At 36.9% G+C, this 17,200-nt stretch overlaps 1 protein-coding gene across 1 annotated transcript in view; it reads right to left on the reverse strand.

Annotated features, from left to right (window-relative positions):
* ATP8A (ATPase phospholipid transporting 8A1) overlaps positions 1-17,200 on the reverse strand; it is a 1,088,708-nt gene that overhangs the window by 393,228 nt on the left and 678,280 nt on the right. Inside the window, exon 29 of the mRNA XM_090406292.1 lies at positions 3,763-3,840. Within this exon, the coding sequence (XP_090262418.1) occupies positions 3,763-3,840 (78 nt within the window). The remainder of the gene's footprint in view (positions 1-3,762; positions 3,841-17,200) is intronic.

The following is a 17,200-nucleotide window of genomic DNA, read 5'->3' on the forward strand; positions in this document are numbered from 1 at the left end:
TATTAATACATCGCTTAACGAAAGGAAAGATTTGCTGACTTGCTGGATACTTGACCAGCGGATTGCATTCAAAAGGTAAATACAATTGGTTAGTTTGAGGAAACATTTTTCTGCTTTCTGTGAGAAAAGAGAAACATTTTTCTCTTTTCTCACTCATTATTTCTATTCAGTTATCACAGAGTCGAAATAGTCACTGTAAAAAATTCACTTTATACCCATTTTCTTAATTTTTTTCAAAAATACGATGTAACTGTGGTGGCATGAGACTATTACAAATTATACCTTAATTATTTGTCATATGGGTGGATAAGGGTCAAAGCTGAGAGGAGACCTCCACACAGCCTTTAAAGGAATGCAGAGAACCGACCAGGGCTTCTGACCTAATGTCCAATCCTCACCTTCTCATGATGCACCCTGTTGGGTATCTACTTGGATACTGAACGAACGAGGATGGGCTGAGAATTTGGGATTTAGCCGACCGAATTGTATTCTTATTGGTTAAACCAAAATCAAAAATGATGGTACAACATGACAAAATTTCAAGATGGCTGGAGCATCGCCCGGTTAAACAAGGCCCCAGTTGTTTTCGGCAGGGAACCAGGGTGAACAGCGAAAATTCAGCCACTGGAACAAATCTGAAAATACACCCTAACTCAACATCACCAGAGTTAAAGATCGGCACTATCAACATAAGAAGCCTGAATGGCAAAGAAATGGAGCTAGCTGAGGAATTAGATAAGTACCAGATAGACATTATAGGATGACTGAAACAGAAAAGACCAAAACTGGTGAGATCTTTCTGAGCAATAAATACAAAATGTCATATTCAGGCAATGACAATCAAGGAAAAGAAGGAGTAGCCATTGTATTCAACACAAAATACGAGGCTAATCTTCTTGAATGGCAGTCAGTCTCAAGTAGAGTAATGTGGGCCAATATGAGAATGGGGAACTGGACAATGAGACTTATTTGTGTCTATGGTCCCACAGAAGGTTCTACTAAGGTAGAAGTGGAGGAATTTTTTGAGGCTTTAGAAAAAGCAACTGACACAATGAAAAAGGAAAAGTTGGTCCTTGTTGGGGATCTAAATAGCAGAGTAGGAAATGATTGTCAGACATGCAAAAATATTTTGGGAAAATTTGGAGAAAAGAGCAAAGCTAATAATAATGGCAAATATCTGTTAGATTTCTGCTGAGGACATGGACTGGTTATTACTAACACCATATTCCAACATAAAAATGTGCATACATTCACATGGAGAGAAGAGGCAAGGAATAAGAAAAGTCTCACTGACTATGTTATTGTTGATAGTGATGTTTACTTCCTGGTGCAGGACACCAGAGTGTACAGAGGATTTGAAATTGGAAGTGATCACTATTTAGTCTTGAGCAGGATAAAATTGAATTCCATATTGAAAAGAATGATATGTAAGAAAGTTTTAAAGTGAATAAAAGTTTATCAGCTCTCATATGTGAACTGTAGACTAAAATACACAAAGATTATTGAAGAAAAAATGAAAGAGTTTGAGAACAGGAATCAAATCTTGGAGATTCAGTGGCAAGCCTTGAAGAAAGCCCTGATTGATTCAGCTAGAAAGGCATGTGGTGAAGTTGTCTGCAAGGATAGAAAAATCAGAACTCCATGGTGGACATAGGAAGTTAAAGAGGCAGTGAAGGAAAAAAAGAAGGCATATCAAACGTTCCTGGCAAATAAGTCACCTTGTGCTATTAGAGAATACAGAGACAAATGCAAGAATGCTAAACAGTGTGTAAAACTAGCTAAACAAAAGTCATGGGAGGACTTTGGCAAGAACACAGAAAATAAATATCAAGAAGGTGGTAAGATATTCAGGAGGTTGTTGAAGAAGCTTAGAAATGGAGGAAAGAGTGCTGTAAAAGGAGTTAGAGATGATAAAGGTGACATGAAAACAGGAGAAAAAGATATCGTTAAAGTATGGAGTAATTAGCTTGAAATATTGCTAAATGAAACAAGCAGTGATAGCACAGTGGTAAGAAACACTCCACAGGTAATTAGGAATACATATCCATACTTGAAGTAGAAAAAGCCATCAAAGGCTTAAAATGTGGAAAGGAAGCAGGAGTAGATGATATTCGACCAGAAATGCTGAAGTATGGTGGTATAAAAGTCTTACAGTGGCCGCACTGCATAGTTCAGAAAGCATGGACAGAGGGACGAATTCCCGATGACTGGAGTAGAGCTCTCATAGTACCAATATATAAAAAGGGAAATAAAACTGAATGTGAGAATTACAGAGTAATTTCCCTACTGAGTGTTCCTGGCAAGATCTATGCAAGTATACTTGAGAAACGGTTGAGAAGAATTGTGGAAGAAAAGCTTGGTGAAGAATGAGCTGGATTCAGGCCAAATAGAGGCTGTCAGGACCAGATCTTCACTTTATGACAAATAGTCGAGAAAGCATGGGAATATAACAAAGATCTGTATTTGAGTTTTGTCAATTTGGAAAAGGCATATGACAAGGTACCAAGAGAGAAGCTATTCAGTACGCTACAGTTATATTGGTGTCAATGGGGCATTATATCAAGCAATACTTAGTCTTTATTTGAGTTGTACATCAGCAGTTAGAATTGAAGGAAGTACAGGAAGGTGGTTTAATGTTAAATCTGGTGTGAGACAAGGATGAACATTATCCTCTCTGTTATTCATTATTTATATAGATCACATTATGAAGGAAAGTGGTATTAAACATATCAAAATTGGAGATGTTAATGTCAGCTCTTTGCTTTATGCGGATCATGTTATACTTCTAAATAAATCCGCTACTAGTCTGCAAGATTCTCCGACTAAATTGAATAACTGTTGTAATAGATATGGTATGAAGGTCAGCAATAAAAAGATAAAGACAATGAAAATAGGCAGAATCCTTGAAAATATCAACTGTGTTGTGAATGGAGAACCTGTAAAAAATTCCTATAAAACAAGTAAAACATTTCAGCTACTTAGGCACAATTTTTAGTGGAGATGGTAAATTAAATATAGAAACAGACAACAGAATCAGGAAAGCTGGTATGGTGGGAAGTCAATTGAATAAATTCATATGGAATAAGAAAGAAATTAGTCGGAACACTAAATTAGCTCTATACAAGACAGTGTTCAAACCAGTTTTAACTTGTGGATCTGAGAGCTGGGTCAGAAGTAAAACACTTGACCAAAAACTAGAGACTGCAGATATGAGAGTCCTGAGAAAGATTAGAGGCGTGAACAGATGGCATCAATGGCAATATCATATTAAAAACGAGGATATTAGGAAAGAACTTGACATTGTCAGCATCCAGAAATGCGTTAGCAGAGCTAATCTCAGGTGGTATGATCACTTAAACAGAATGGATGAAGAAAGATTAGCAAAACAAGTGTTCTCTGCCAGGTTGGCAGGAAAACGACCCAGAGGAAGACCAAGATATAGGTGGATTGATACAGTACAAAGTGCCTTAGACGACAGAAATATAAGATCTGATAATATTGGAGAGTCTTGACAAGTAACAGACTGATTTGTAGGAAAATTGTAGATGGGAAGTTTGTAATGATGTAAAATTTTTTTCATGTAGTACTATCATATCCTGTACACCCCTTGAGGGTACATTGCAGGAATTTGATGATGATTATTTGTCATACATATACTGAAGTGGACACCATTTCCAATATATATGCATTTAATTTCCATTATATCACTGAATACTGAATGAACATTATCATTATAGAGTTTCAAGGAAGAGTGAAGCATACCTGAGCAATGGAGTAATCTGAAGCACAAGCTGCCTGAAGTCCTTCTACACCACTTATTCCTATACCAACATGAGCAGACTAGAAAAGGGGAAAAAATTATTATATTTAATTCAAGTTGCAAATAAAGGTAAAATAAGAGAAATTTAAATCCATAAAGGTATTATATATATATAATATATATATATTTCTACTGATAATATATATATATATATATATATTATCAGTATATATAATATATATATTTCTATATATATTATATATCCCCTATATATATTTCTACTGATAATGGCCCTATTAAGCCACTTTCTCTATAACAAACACCATTATAAAAAAACTTTCATCATAACAGACTATGGAGAAGTTCTACCCAAAACTCAAAGGCATAATTCTATACTAAAGAAAATTCACTGTAAGTAAATTATTTCTGTGGAACATATATATTTGCTATAGATTCATAAGCAACTTGATTTTAAATTGGTTTCAATATCTGATAAATTAACTATCCCCTTTACTTCATTAGAAATAATTTATGATATATTGAAATTTCTTTAAAATCAACTCTCACTATAGCAAACACTCTCTATAATAAATTACCGAAAAGTCACAACCAAACTCCAAAGATGCAATGCTATTTTCAGGAAATTTTCTAAAGCAAAGTATTCTGGAAGTTTTTCCCCACTTGGTCAGACTGTAATAAATTTAGTTTAATCCTTTATTCAAGTGTAAGCATACAAAGTTTGTGCCTGAAGTATCTTCAGGACTGAGGCAACTAGTGATAAAGGTGAACCAAGCTCTCATCACTACTTGTCTCAGTATCTCCCATAATGCAAAGCACATCTTCTTGCGAAGATGTATAATGCTATGAATTAAGGGAAAAGCCACTACCCAGACCAGTTTCGACCTTTATTGAGGTCTCGTCAGTGGGAGCCAGACCCAGAAATGGTGCTACTAAGGCAGAAGCAATGGAGAAGTCATATTTACTTATATGAGTTGCCAAAAAATGTACCACCTTATTAAATTACTCTGGATTTAGAGAAAGATGTTGGAAGTTTTTTCCCACTTGGTTAGACTATAATAAATTTAGTTTAATCCTTTATCCAAGTGTAAGCAAACAAAGTTTGCGCCTGAAGTATCTTCAGGATGTGCTTTGCATTATGGGAGACTTTTGTCTCCCATAATTTCATATAAGTTGCATTTGGCAATTTATAAAGTTTGCACCTGAAGTATCTTCAGGACTGAGGCAACTTGTAGTAAAGGTTGACCAAGCTCTCATCACTCCTTGTCTCAGTATCTCCCATAATGCAAAGCACATCTTCTTGCGAACATGTATAATGCTATGAATTAAGGGAAAGGCCACTACCCAGACCAGTTTCGACCTTTATTGAGGTCTCGTCAGTGGGAGCCAGACCCAGAAATGGTGCTACTAAGGCAGAAGCAATGGAGAAGTCATATTTACTTATATGAGTTGCCAAAAATTGTACCACCTTATTATTAAATTACTCTGGATTTAGAGAAAGATGTTGGAAGTTTTTTCCTACTTGGTTAGACTATAATAAATTTAGTTTAATCCTTTATCCAAGTGTAAGCAAATAAAGTTTGTGCCTGAAGTATCTTCAGGATGTGCTTTGCATTATGGGAGACTTTTGTCTCCCATAATTTCATATAAGTTGCATTTGGCAACTTATAAAGTTTGCACCTGAAGTATCTTCAGGACTGAGGCAACTTGTAGTAAAGGTTGACCAAGCTCTCATCACTCCTTGTCTCAGTATCTCCCATAATGCAAAGCACATCTCCTTGCAGACATGAATAATGCTATGCATTAAGGGAAGGGCCACTACCCAGACCAGTTTTCATCTTTATTGAGGTCTCATCAGTGGGAGCCAGACATATAAGTACTCATATTTGTAGATTTAGGGACTCAAAAACACACGTGTTGAACAGATTATTTTATTAATTACAAATAAAATAAAACTTGACGTTTCGACCTCTATATCGAGGTCATCATCAGAAGAATACAACTGTATATAGAACCAAGCTCATGCTTTCTATACCAGTAAACTAAATCTACGTAGTTAATAAATCTTTTTTCTAGCCTGACCTCTAGTGATAGAAAAGAAAAACAAAAATAAATAAATAAATAAATAAAATTATATAAAAAAAATATAGAAAAAATAAATAAAAAAATAAAAAAATTTATTTATATACATAAAAAAAAAAAAAAATAGATAAATGCAACTACAATAAACTGTTAGAGTCCTTATGTATTAATATTCTGGATAGTTACAAAATGATTTCTTTCAGTTGCTACTGAATGTTCTAAACACTTCACCAGGTTGTCTTCTTGAAGTGGGAATTTATTATTTTTTTTCCCCTAATGCTAGTTTAGGATGTTATACAGGTTGTAGATGGGTCCTCCACATTCTTGAAATGGTGAGGCCATCATTTTTGTTGAGATTTGGGTTGTGTTTAAGCATTTCACAAGACTCTTTAAATTTTCTCTCAAACCAGGTTTTGGTGCGGTGTAGGGACTTGGTATTTTTCCAGTCAATTCTATGGTATGTTTGGAGTGCATGGTCAGAAAGGCCTGTTTTACTGAAGTGCAGGTATTTAATGTGTCGTTTGTGTTCGTCTTGTCTGATTGGGATAGTTCGCCCTGTTTCCCCTATGTATGGTATGTTACATGTGCAGTGTATTTTGGATACCCCTGGGTGTGCTAGGTGTGGAAGAGGATCTTTAGAGGAACTGAGTAGGTGTCTTAGCTTATTTGGGGGTTTAAAGGTGGTTTTAATGTTGTATTTGCGAAGTGTTCTGTCTATTTTTTCAGAAATGCCTCTAACATACGGAATGGCAATAGCATTCTTGAAATCTTTTTTGTTCTTACTGGTATCTTTATGGAGGATCTTGTGAATAGTTTTTTTATTGTATCCATTTTTGATAAATGTTTGGTTGATGATTTTGTATTCTTGGTTTAGAGCCTGTTCATTCGAACAAATAGTTAGGGCTCTGTGTTTAAGGGTGCTTATGACACCTAATTTTTGTGTTGGGTGGTGGTAAGAATTTTTGTGTATGTATTGGCCTGTGTGTGTAGGTTTGCGGTAAACTGAGAAGGAGAGACAGCCAGAGGGAAGATGTGTGACAAGTGTGTCTAGGAAAGGAAGAGAGTCTTTTTTTTTCCATTTCAATGGTGAATTGGATATGTTTGTGTTGTTTGTTTAGGTGGCTAAGGAATGTATTTAGAGCTTCGCGGCTGTGGGGCCAAATGGCGAAAATATCGTCGACGTATCTGAGCCAAATTTTGGGCTTTAGACATGCTGTCTCTAGAGCACGTTGCTCAAAGTCTTCCATATAAAAGTTAGCTATTGGGGGAGAAAGTGGTGAGCCCATGGCTGTACCTTCTTTTTTGAAGGTAAAAATTGTTTTGCCATACGAAATATCCGGAGCGGAGTACGTGGGCAAAAAGGGCCGTGATGTCATGTGGGAATATGTTCTGTAGGAGCAAGATCGTGTCATTGATTGGGACATTGGTGAAAAGGGAAGTTATGTCAAAGCTGACTAAGAAATCTTGGTCGGTGAGTGTAATGTTTTTGATTTTACTGATGAAATGTTGTGTATTTTTTATGTAGGAAGGGGACTGACCTACCAATTCCTTGAGTGTGGCAGCTAATTTTTTTTTCTAGGTGATAATTTGGGATGTCAATTCCTTCAATGATCGGGTGAAGTGGTGTGCCAGATTTCTGTATTTTTGGCAGGCCATCAATTCTGGGCGCACAGGCATACTGAGGTATTAATTTTTTTGTCGTTTCTTCGGGCCATGTGTGGACGGATTTGATTAATTCAGTTGTTTTCTTTTTATTACGTTTTGTGGGGTTGTAGTTAACCTTTTGGTAGGTGTTATGGTCCGATATTAACTGGTTCATTTTTTCAATGTATGTCGTACGGTCTAACAGGACAGTGGAATTGCCTTTATCGGCTTTCGTTATTATAATATCTTGGTTATTTTTTAAGGATTTAAGGGCTAGATTTTCAGTTTTGTTTATGTTGGTGTTTAGTTTTTTTAGTTTTGATAGGCTCAGTTATCAACCTATCAAACCATATTCTCACCGAAGGTGAACTCTCGCTGCTAAAGAAAGGTTTGAACTACGCCATTGCTCCAAGGTCAGTAAACAAGCTTGATATCGTGTATCATATTGAGAGAGGTTTAAGATCCCTCCCCACCATTCTGGCTGATAAAATACGAATGGAAACATCGTGTATACTAAATTCTAACAAAAAACTAAACACCAACATAAACAAAACCGAAAATCTAGCCCTTAAATCCTTAAAAAATAACCAAGATATTATAATAACGAAAGCCGATAAAGGCAATTCCACTGTCCTGTTAGACCGTACGACATACATTGAAAAAATGAACCAGTTAATATCAGACCATAACATCTACCAAAAGGTTAACTACAACCTGAGTGGATGGTGAACGTGCTGACTGTGGATGATTTTAAGAAGTGGTATGATATACTTTGTGTTGCCTTGTATTGATCTCCCATGATGAGTCTTGTGACTCTATGGTGGTCAGGAAAATAGTAATAATATATCTGACACCCACTCAAAAAAAAGGTTACAAGACATGATTCTCGTGGATAGGCTTAGACGTTGGTTATGCATTTTCACTATATAATTTAAGGAAATTACAACGTACTAGGATATACATTAAAATAAATTTTAATATATTTCAATATTTCGGCACTGTGACGTTGCCATTTTCAAGAACTTAAGCACAAGACACGTGCACACAGGCACAACAAAACAGTAAGTGAGGAAGAAGTAGGAAGCTATTATTTCTCCTAAAGTCCTAATTGTGTCCAGAAAAACAAGAAAATAATAATCACCAAAGCTGACAAAGGGAATGCCACAGTATTGCTTAACCAAAAAGATTACACAGGTAAGCTGAAATCTCTATTGTTAGATCGGGCCACTTACCTCCCTATCGAGTACAATCCCACCAACTCACAAATTAGAAAACTCCACAGGCTCCTTAAGAAGGTCACTTCTTGGCCTGTGGAAATCACTAACAAATTAAAACCATATAACTCCATACCCCCCCCCCCATATTTAATTTATGGACTCCCAAAAATTCACAAGGAAAATGTGCCATTATGTCCCATAGTGGATGGCACTGATTCCCCCACATACAAACTAGCTAAACATCTGGCCAAAGCTCTCTCACACTATACTGGCAACACACCTTCATGCATAAAATACTCAGCCAACTTCAAAGCCAGCATAGAAAACCTTACACTCAAACACACTGACATAATGGTCAGTTTTGATGTCTCCTCCTTATTCACAAATGTCCCACTCAAAGAATCCTTAGAGCTAATCCAAGCTAAATTTCCTCCCGATATCACAGCCCTATTTCAGTTCACAATGAACTCAGGCTATTTTGTTTGGCAAGGAAAATCCTACAAACAAATACAGGGAACAGCCATGGGTTCTCCACTTTCCCAACCCTTGGCCAACTTTTATATGGAGACTTTTGAAGAGAAAGCCTTAAACTCTGCCCCACAAAAACCAACCATTTGGCTTCGCTATGTAGATGATCTATTCGCTATTTGGCCACATGGCTCGATGCACTCCTCTCCTTCTTAACACACTTAAACAACCAACACCCTAGAATCAACTTCACCCTGGAAGAAGAAAAAAACAACTGCATTCCTTTCTTAGACACACTAGTCACCCGCCAGCCTGATGGAACCTTGGTTTTCTCAGTATATATAGAAAACCCACCCATACAGGCAGATATATTCACCAACAATCCCACCACCCCTCCTCACAAAAATATGGAGTCATTAAGACACTACACAACAGGGCTAAACTTATCTGCTCGAATGACAGTGCAGTGCCCTAACCACAGAACTAAACCACATTCTCAACACTTTCTCATCCAATGGCTACTCCCCTCTCCCCAAAAAAATACTGAAACCAGTAAACCACAACTTCTCTCCCCCCCATAACAAGGTTACTCTAAATCCATCACCATACCCTACATTCGAGGCACCTCGGAAAAAATCACAAAAATCTTAAAAAAGCATATCTCAACTTGTTGTTACAGACCATATAAAAAATTGTCATCCGTTATTAGCTCTACTAAAGACCCCCCCCCCCCCCCAAGACCTACCTGGTGTATACCAGGTCCCTTGCAGCTGTAAGCTGTCCTACTTTGGCTAAACAGGCAGGACAGCAAATATCAGAATTTCAGAACACAAGGACTACATCCATTTTCACCAATACAGTCACTCTGGTCTTGCTGACCATGCGCTGGATACCTGCCATAGAATACGGTGGAAGAAAGCCAGGATAATACACCGTAGCAAATACAGATATGAAAGGCTTTTCATGAAATCAGCTTCAGCCCTAAGAAACGATCCATACCTCAACAAATTTGGCTGCATGAGACTTCCTCAAATTTAAGAAACCTACATCAGAAGACCTTCAGCCCAATCGCCCAAGAATACCAACATTGCCCGCTAGAGGGTACAATCAGGACTTTAGGAGAAATAATAGATTCCTACTTCTTCCTCACTTACTGTTTTGTTGTGCCTGTGGGCATGTGTTTTGTACTTAAGTTCTTGAAAATGGACAACGTGACGTTGCCGAAATATTGAAATATATTAAAATTTATTTTAACGCATATCCTAGTACGTTGTAATTTCCTTAAATTATATAGTGAAAATACATGACTTATAGTACATTTGTGCCATTTGTGAGCAGGAAAGTAAGAAGAAAGAAGGAATCTGTTGACTTCTTTTTTGATTAGTTGAAGGATGTAGTGTTTAAGGAAGATGGAATGAGGGAGGCTATTCCAAAGAACACAGGTAAATAGAATGAAAAAGGAGGCACAGAAGTTGGTTTGGCAAGCTTGGAGCTGGACTATAAATGGGTATTGACCAGCATCTTCTCTTGTTCTTACAGTTATGGAAGAAAGTGAGCAAATGATGGTGGCTAGTTCAGTAAAGCACTGTTGAAAGTACTGGCAGAACAGGTTTATGGCAGAAACTGAACATCTATGTGAGTGAGAGAGAGAGAGAAATTACAGGTGACCTGTGAGAGTGGAATCATCAATCAACTGGATTTCCCTCTTCTTAGTAGCATCAAGTAATCTTAGAGATCATTTCAGTGCACCACCAAATGCATGAGCAGTATTCCGTGATTAGGCAAATTTAGGATTTGTACTGTGTTAGCAGCTAGTGCCTTGAACAGAGAAGTATACTGGGTTTATGTGGAGATAATTGATTGGCTGCAAAAACTATTGCTGAAGTGTGTTAATGATGACAGGAAACACCTTAGGTATAGTTCTTGTGAGAGATTAGACATAATTTAATTTTGGTTTTGGTAGTATTTAAGTCTATAAGGTTATCCTCACCTCATTGAAATATATCAAGAAGATTAGAGTTTAGAACACTGATTATGGGATGTTGAGATTTTTAATAATTAAACACAAGGTTTCTCAAAAGGAAGAATAGATTGTACTATTATCAACAAAGCCATGAATAGGATTTGAAGTCATTGGGAGCAAGTTATTTATATAAAGAAGGAAGAGTGTCCATGAAAGCACAGATCTCTTGGCTACTCCTGCAGTTTTGGAGAAATGTCAGAAAAGGAAACCATCCACCATGACCTGCAGTGAGTGACCAGAAAGAAAGCTGGTGACAGAGTTGCAGAGGGTGGAAGGCAGACCACAGGATGGTAATTTGATGAGTGGGCCTGTGCACCATATCTGATCAAAATGCCTTAGAAATGTCAAGAACAACCACATTAGTTTCTCTAAATTCTTCAATGGTTTCAGTCCATGGGTTGGTTGTGAATGCTAGAGGATCAGTTGTGGATAAAGAGTAGCATGATCCATATTGCTGGTAACTCGATTAGCTGGGTCCTTCAGATGGTATAAAGTTGATTTTCTTTTCTTTTCTTTTTTTCATGTGGTTCCCACCCACAAAAGGTTATTTGCAAATCTGTAGTATATTTGTATTGTGAGTGGAACAAGGAATTTTTTTCTATTTTTTTTTATTAATTTTATATATTTTCTGAATTTTATTTATTTTTACATAGTCTGGAAACTCTGCTCTAGCGACCAAACATTGAATTTTTCAAGCCACTTCAGGCCTTCAATATGCAAGGCAGTAGTCTCACACTAGGCGATGAAATTCATCTACCACTTAAAGATGATCACAAACATCTGTACCCACAGTGGGATTTGAACCTGCAACCTGTTGGTTGGAGAGCAGGTACACTAACCACTTGGCCATCCAGGCTGGCACTGACTTCTGCCATAGCTTTATGACAAAACTGAAGTGAGCAATTGGATGGTAGTTGTTGGCTAACTTTTATCACCTTTCTTTGCAATTGTGTAGAATATGTGCCTATTTCCATGCCTTAAGGTAGATATCAGTTAAACAAGATAGATTGAAAAAGCAATATAGTATAGGTGTTAATTCTGGAACACAAGTTTTTAACATAATAAGCAGGATACCATTGGGACCAGATACATTCTTCGTGTCTAAATTATTGAGAATTTTTCTGATTTCTTTCTGGTAGGAGACCAAGGGATGGCACTGAGAAAGCAGTTTCTTGTTGGAACTGCAGAACTTTTTCTTGTTAAGTAATCAGTACAGGAATTGTAAGAGAAGGATGATGCCAGCAAGTTAGCCCTATTTTTAAGTGATTTTACTATAGTACCATCTGGATGTTGAGAGTGGTAGAAAAACCTGAATAGACAAAAGTTGTGCCCATTAACCTTGGCAAGAGACCAGAAGGCTTGACTACTATTTGAAAAGGCAGTGAATTTGTAGCATTGGTCCTTTAAAAATCTGATTTTTTACAGAGAGAGAGGCCTAACGTTGCAATACTTGGATAGTGTACGCAGCTAGAGGTTTTATCTTGAGCTCTCCTCATATGCTGAATATTTTTCTTGCACTGTGTTGGCACACTTGTTAGAGAACAAGTCTTGGATAATGGTTGAGAATTTGGGGTGGAGTGAGGGGTTAAGGCCATTTCTTATGGAGGCAGTTTCTGTTCATTCTGAGCAGGTGTTTGGATTATAGAAGCATTGGTCTGACCATGAAAAGGAGGCATAGAAGTCACTGAGATCATTCCATTTGGCATCTTGTAGTGCAAGATGCCTTGTAAAACACAAATCTGAGAAATGGTGTGTGGAAGGTTGTTCTATGGGCAAGAAAACTGATATGAGGTTGTGGTTTGAGTTACAAGAGGAGAACACTCCTCTTGTAACTTTGTAAAACATCCACAGTGTATATGGAATGGATGCTTGTTAAGAAGAGATGAAGGATTTCACAGGTTGATGAGGGTTGTCTGGTATTCTCGTGTGTATGTGTGTGTGGTGTGGATTGACTCTTTGTTAGGTCATTGTTAATATAAATACCTCATCATCCTGTCCTGTTTGATAAGTAGAACTGGAGAAGAGAAGCCAATTTGAGTTTGTAGACATGGAAATTTCCAAAAATTACTTCCAAAGTGATCTCAATATTAGGGTATTTTGACTATAGAAAACTGGTTTTAGAGACAAGCAGAGGTCAGAGTGGTTATTGGAATTTGGAGAAAGTGATAGAGACAGCAAATATGTGTGTGTGGTGTGGATTGACTATCTTTGTTAGGTCATTGTTAATATAAATACCTCATCATCCTGCCTGATAAGTAGAACTGGAGAAGGGAAGCCAATTTGAGTTTGTAGACATGGAAATTTCCAAAAATGACCTCCAAAGTGATCTCAATATTAGGGTATTTTGACTATAGAGACAAGCAGAGGTCAGAGTGGTTATTGGATTTGGAGAAAGTGATAGCGACAGCAAATGAACGTGACAAGATGAGCTGATAAAAGAAAGGAATTTGAGCCAATGCAGATCAAGCATAGTGGATTTTGCAATCTCTGAGATAGGATGTCATTTCTTATGAATGCACAAGTGCTACCCTTGTGGCAGAACTAACTGTATAACATGTAGTGTGGACAGTAGTTATTTAATTTGCTAGCTGAGGCTCTTTTAGGTTTAATAAATCCAGCTTTTATAATTGTAGTTGATGTTGAAAATCTTTTTTTTTTTTTTAATTGCTGTTGAGGCCATGAATGTTGAAGTGGATATGGAAACTCTAAAACTAAGTATTAATATTTATTGCTTTTTTAGTTGGGTTTTTGTTGCTTTTAATGTTTTGTCTATATTTTTAATTTTTATTGTTTGGATTTTTTTGGAACTGTTTTTTGTAGGAGATTTTTTTATGATCCAGAATAAAATGATGTTTCCTGTAACTATAATTCATAATATTGTCTTAATGGATGACTTGAATTATGATAATATATATTGTGGAATGATGAGACTGCATATGGGGATGAATAGAATGAATTTCTGGAGATTTTGTCTTAAGCAGTACATAACAGAGGGTGCATGAGTATCAAAGTTATTGGATTTCATCATCTTATCAGATGATGTTATTATAAATGAGGTGTCAAATCTTCCACCAATTGGTGAGAGTGACCATGAGGTGATCATTTTTCAGGTGGTCAGCCATGTGAAGACTTCTGTTAGAAAGGGATATATGTGGAATTATAAGGCTGGTGATTATGAGAAGCTCAGTAGACAGCTTGCAGCAATAACTTTGAATGGGGAACTGGATGTCAGTGTACTGCTTGGGCCCTAATCTAGAACTAACTGGTTGAGGCAACATCAAAAGTATTCCAAAGGTCAAAAGGTAAAGTATGGAATCAGGAAGAAGCACAAGATGAGTGGTAATAATAACAAGTTCCATGAGGAGTACAAAGAGATGGCAACTTACTTGATAAGGGTAACAAAAGTGCTGTACAAGCAACACTTAGCTAATGAGGCAAAAAAAAAAAAAAAAAAAAATCTAGAGTTTTTCAATATATGACACTGATTAGTGAAAATGGTTCAGTGATAACTGCTGCAGAGGATATAGTTGAGGTATTTAATGAGCAACTCAAAAAGTCATTTCATTTTTGTGAATATGACATCATGCAAAACTTGAATGCAATGGGAACAGAAGAGGAGGAGGGACTATTAGTAAGTGAGCAGGATGTATATGAGGAATTGAAACACTTGATGTTAATAAGGCCGTTGGCTTGATGAGATTTCACCATGTGTTTTGAGGGAATGTTCCAGGGAGTAAACAACAGTTTTTACATTTCTTCTTAAGATGAATCTTGCACTGGGCCAAGTTCCAAAGGAGTGGAAAGAGGGAAAAATTGTTCTGATTCAAAAGAGATTTGATAAGACTACTGCTTTGAATTATTGCCCTAGTCTGTATGTCTGGAATTGTGGTTAAAGTGCTAGAGAGGTTAGTTAAGACCAAGACTCAGAATTGGGTTGACAATAGAAAAATACTCTTTAATTGGCAGCATGTGTTTTAGCAATCTGCTTGCTTATAATAACAAGGCGACAAATGCATTGGATAAGGGTGATGCATACACAGTGGTATATTTTGATTTTGCAAAGACCTTTGATAAATTGCAAATGACAACCTGGTAATTAAATTTTGTTTATTTTTTAATGGTAATATATTAGAACACAGAAAAATAAGTAAATAATTAATTTATTAACTTATTGCTGATATTTCGCTGGTGTTATAACCAGCATCTTCAGAGCACAAAAACACAGTTTGTCACAATACATGAGGCTATAACAACATGGTGTAATCAACAGACTAGTTACACAAAATTGTAGCAGCAACACAAAGACTAGAGTCCTAAACAGAGAAAAAAACCAGTACTAGTTTTTTCTTAAGATGACTGTCTCCCAGATTTTAGGCAAATTTATACAGCCATATTTGTTGAGATTTGGAGTGTGGTTTCAGGGCTTCTGTTGCCTCTAAGAACAATCTCTCCGATTTGTAAGAGCTTCTGTGCAGTACTTTTGTGTTCTTCCAGTTGATCTTGTGTGCAGGGGTATCCAGAGCATGGTCTGCTAGGCCCGACTTGCCATATGGTAATTAAATTGGAAAGATGAAGATAGAACAGTAGAAGTGAACAGAATGAAATACTTGTTACTGTAGAATCTGGTAACGTGGAGAGTAGTAGTAGTCATGAAATGTATAAGGAAATTAGCCGAGGAAATAGGACAAGGGTGATTTTAATTATGGTGATATATGTGGGTGGTCTGAAAAGTTCCCAGGATAACAATAAAAAAGCGAATTTATAATTTCAAAATTATTTTTATTTTTGAACATAATCTTCCTTAAGGCTAATACATTTATTCCAGCAATGCTCCAGCACCATTATCCCTTCCCTGCAGCGGTTCTCAGTAAGATGTGCAAAATACTCCTCTACAACTGCAAGCGCCTCTTGATTCGAAGAAAAACGCTGACCAGCGAGGAAGATTTTTAGTTTTGGGAAGAGATAGAAGTCAGAGGGAGCCAAATCTGAGGAATAGGGTGGATGTTCCAACAATTCATAGTGCAGATCCCTTAATTTTCCCATTGCCAAAACACCTTTGTGGGCAGGTGCATTGTCCCGATGAAAGATGGTTTTTTTTCTTCTGCAAACCAGGTCTTTTCTCACAAATTTTTTTTGTCTAGTCTGGTTAAAAGATCGGAATAATATTCCCCAGTAACTGTTTTACCCTTTTCAAGATAATTAATAAACAAAATGCCTTTAGCATCCAAAAACACTGACGCAATGACCTTGTCTTCTCTGGCACTGAACATGCGAAATTGCAACCGGCTTCTGTCCACTGTTTTGACTGCTGTTTGGATTCTGGTGTGTAATGGTGAATCCAAGTCTCATCCACAATAATAAATCGATGCACAAAATCAGTTTTATTCTTGTTAAAAATGCTCCAAACACTGTTCAGAGATTTTCATGCGAGTGAGCTTTTGATCAGCGTGGCACCCATCTTGCACAAAGCTTTTTCATTTGCAATTCTTCATGCAAAATATATCCTACATATTCTTTTGAAATGCCTATTGTCTCGGCAATTTCACGCACTTCAATTCGCCAGTCACCCAATACCATATTGCACTAATTAATGATTGGTGTTGCTACACTTTTTGGATGTCCTTCACGTGGATCATCTTCAAGGCTGGTACGGCCACGTTTAAACTCGGCAGCCCATTTCTTAATTGTCAAAAACGAAGGAGAAGAGTGCCCATAAACTTTTATGAACTTCAAATGAATTTCTTTTGGAGTTAAACCTTCTTTTACAAAGAATTTTATAACCACACACGATACTCAATTTCATCCATTTCAAGGGATACAGACAACACTCTGGCTTCCGACAGCTGTATAAAAAAAACTACTTGATAGAATGACTTGCAATTTCACATGGATGCTTATAATAGATGTACCAACTTAGGGGAAAAAAATCTTGATGATAGTTTTGCCATTTATGGTCGGGGCTGAGACGTTTCAGACAACCCATGTAGA

This window comes from Typopeltis vanoorti, chromosome 16 (assembly GCF_054136105.1).
Source record: "Typopeltis vanoorti isolate ZY-2024b chromosome 16, IOZ_Tvanoo_1.0, whole genome shotgun sequence".
NCBI lineage: Eukaryota > Metazoa > Arthropoda > Arachnida > Uropygi > Thelyphonidae > Typopeltis > Typopeltis vanoorti.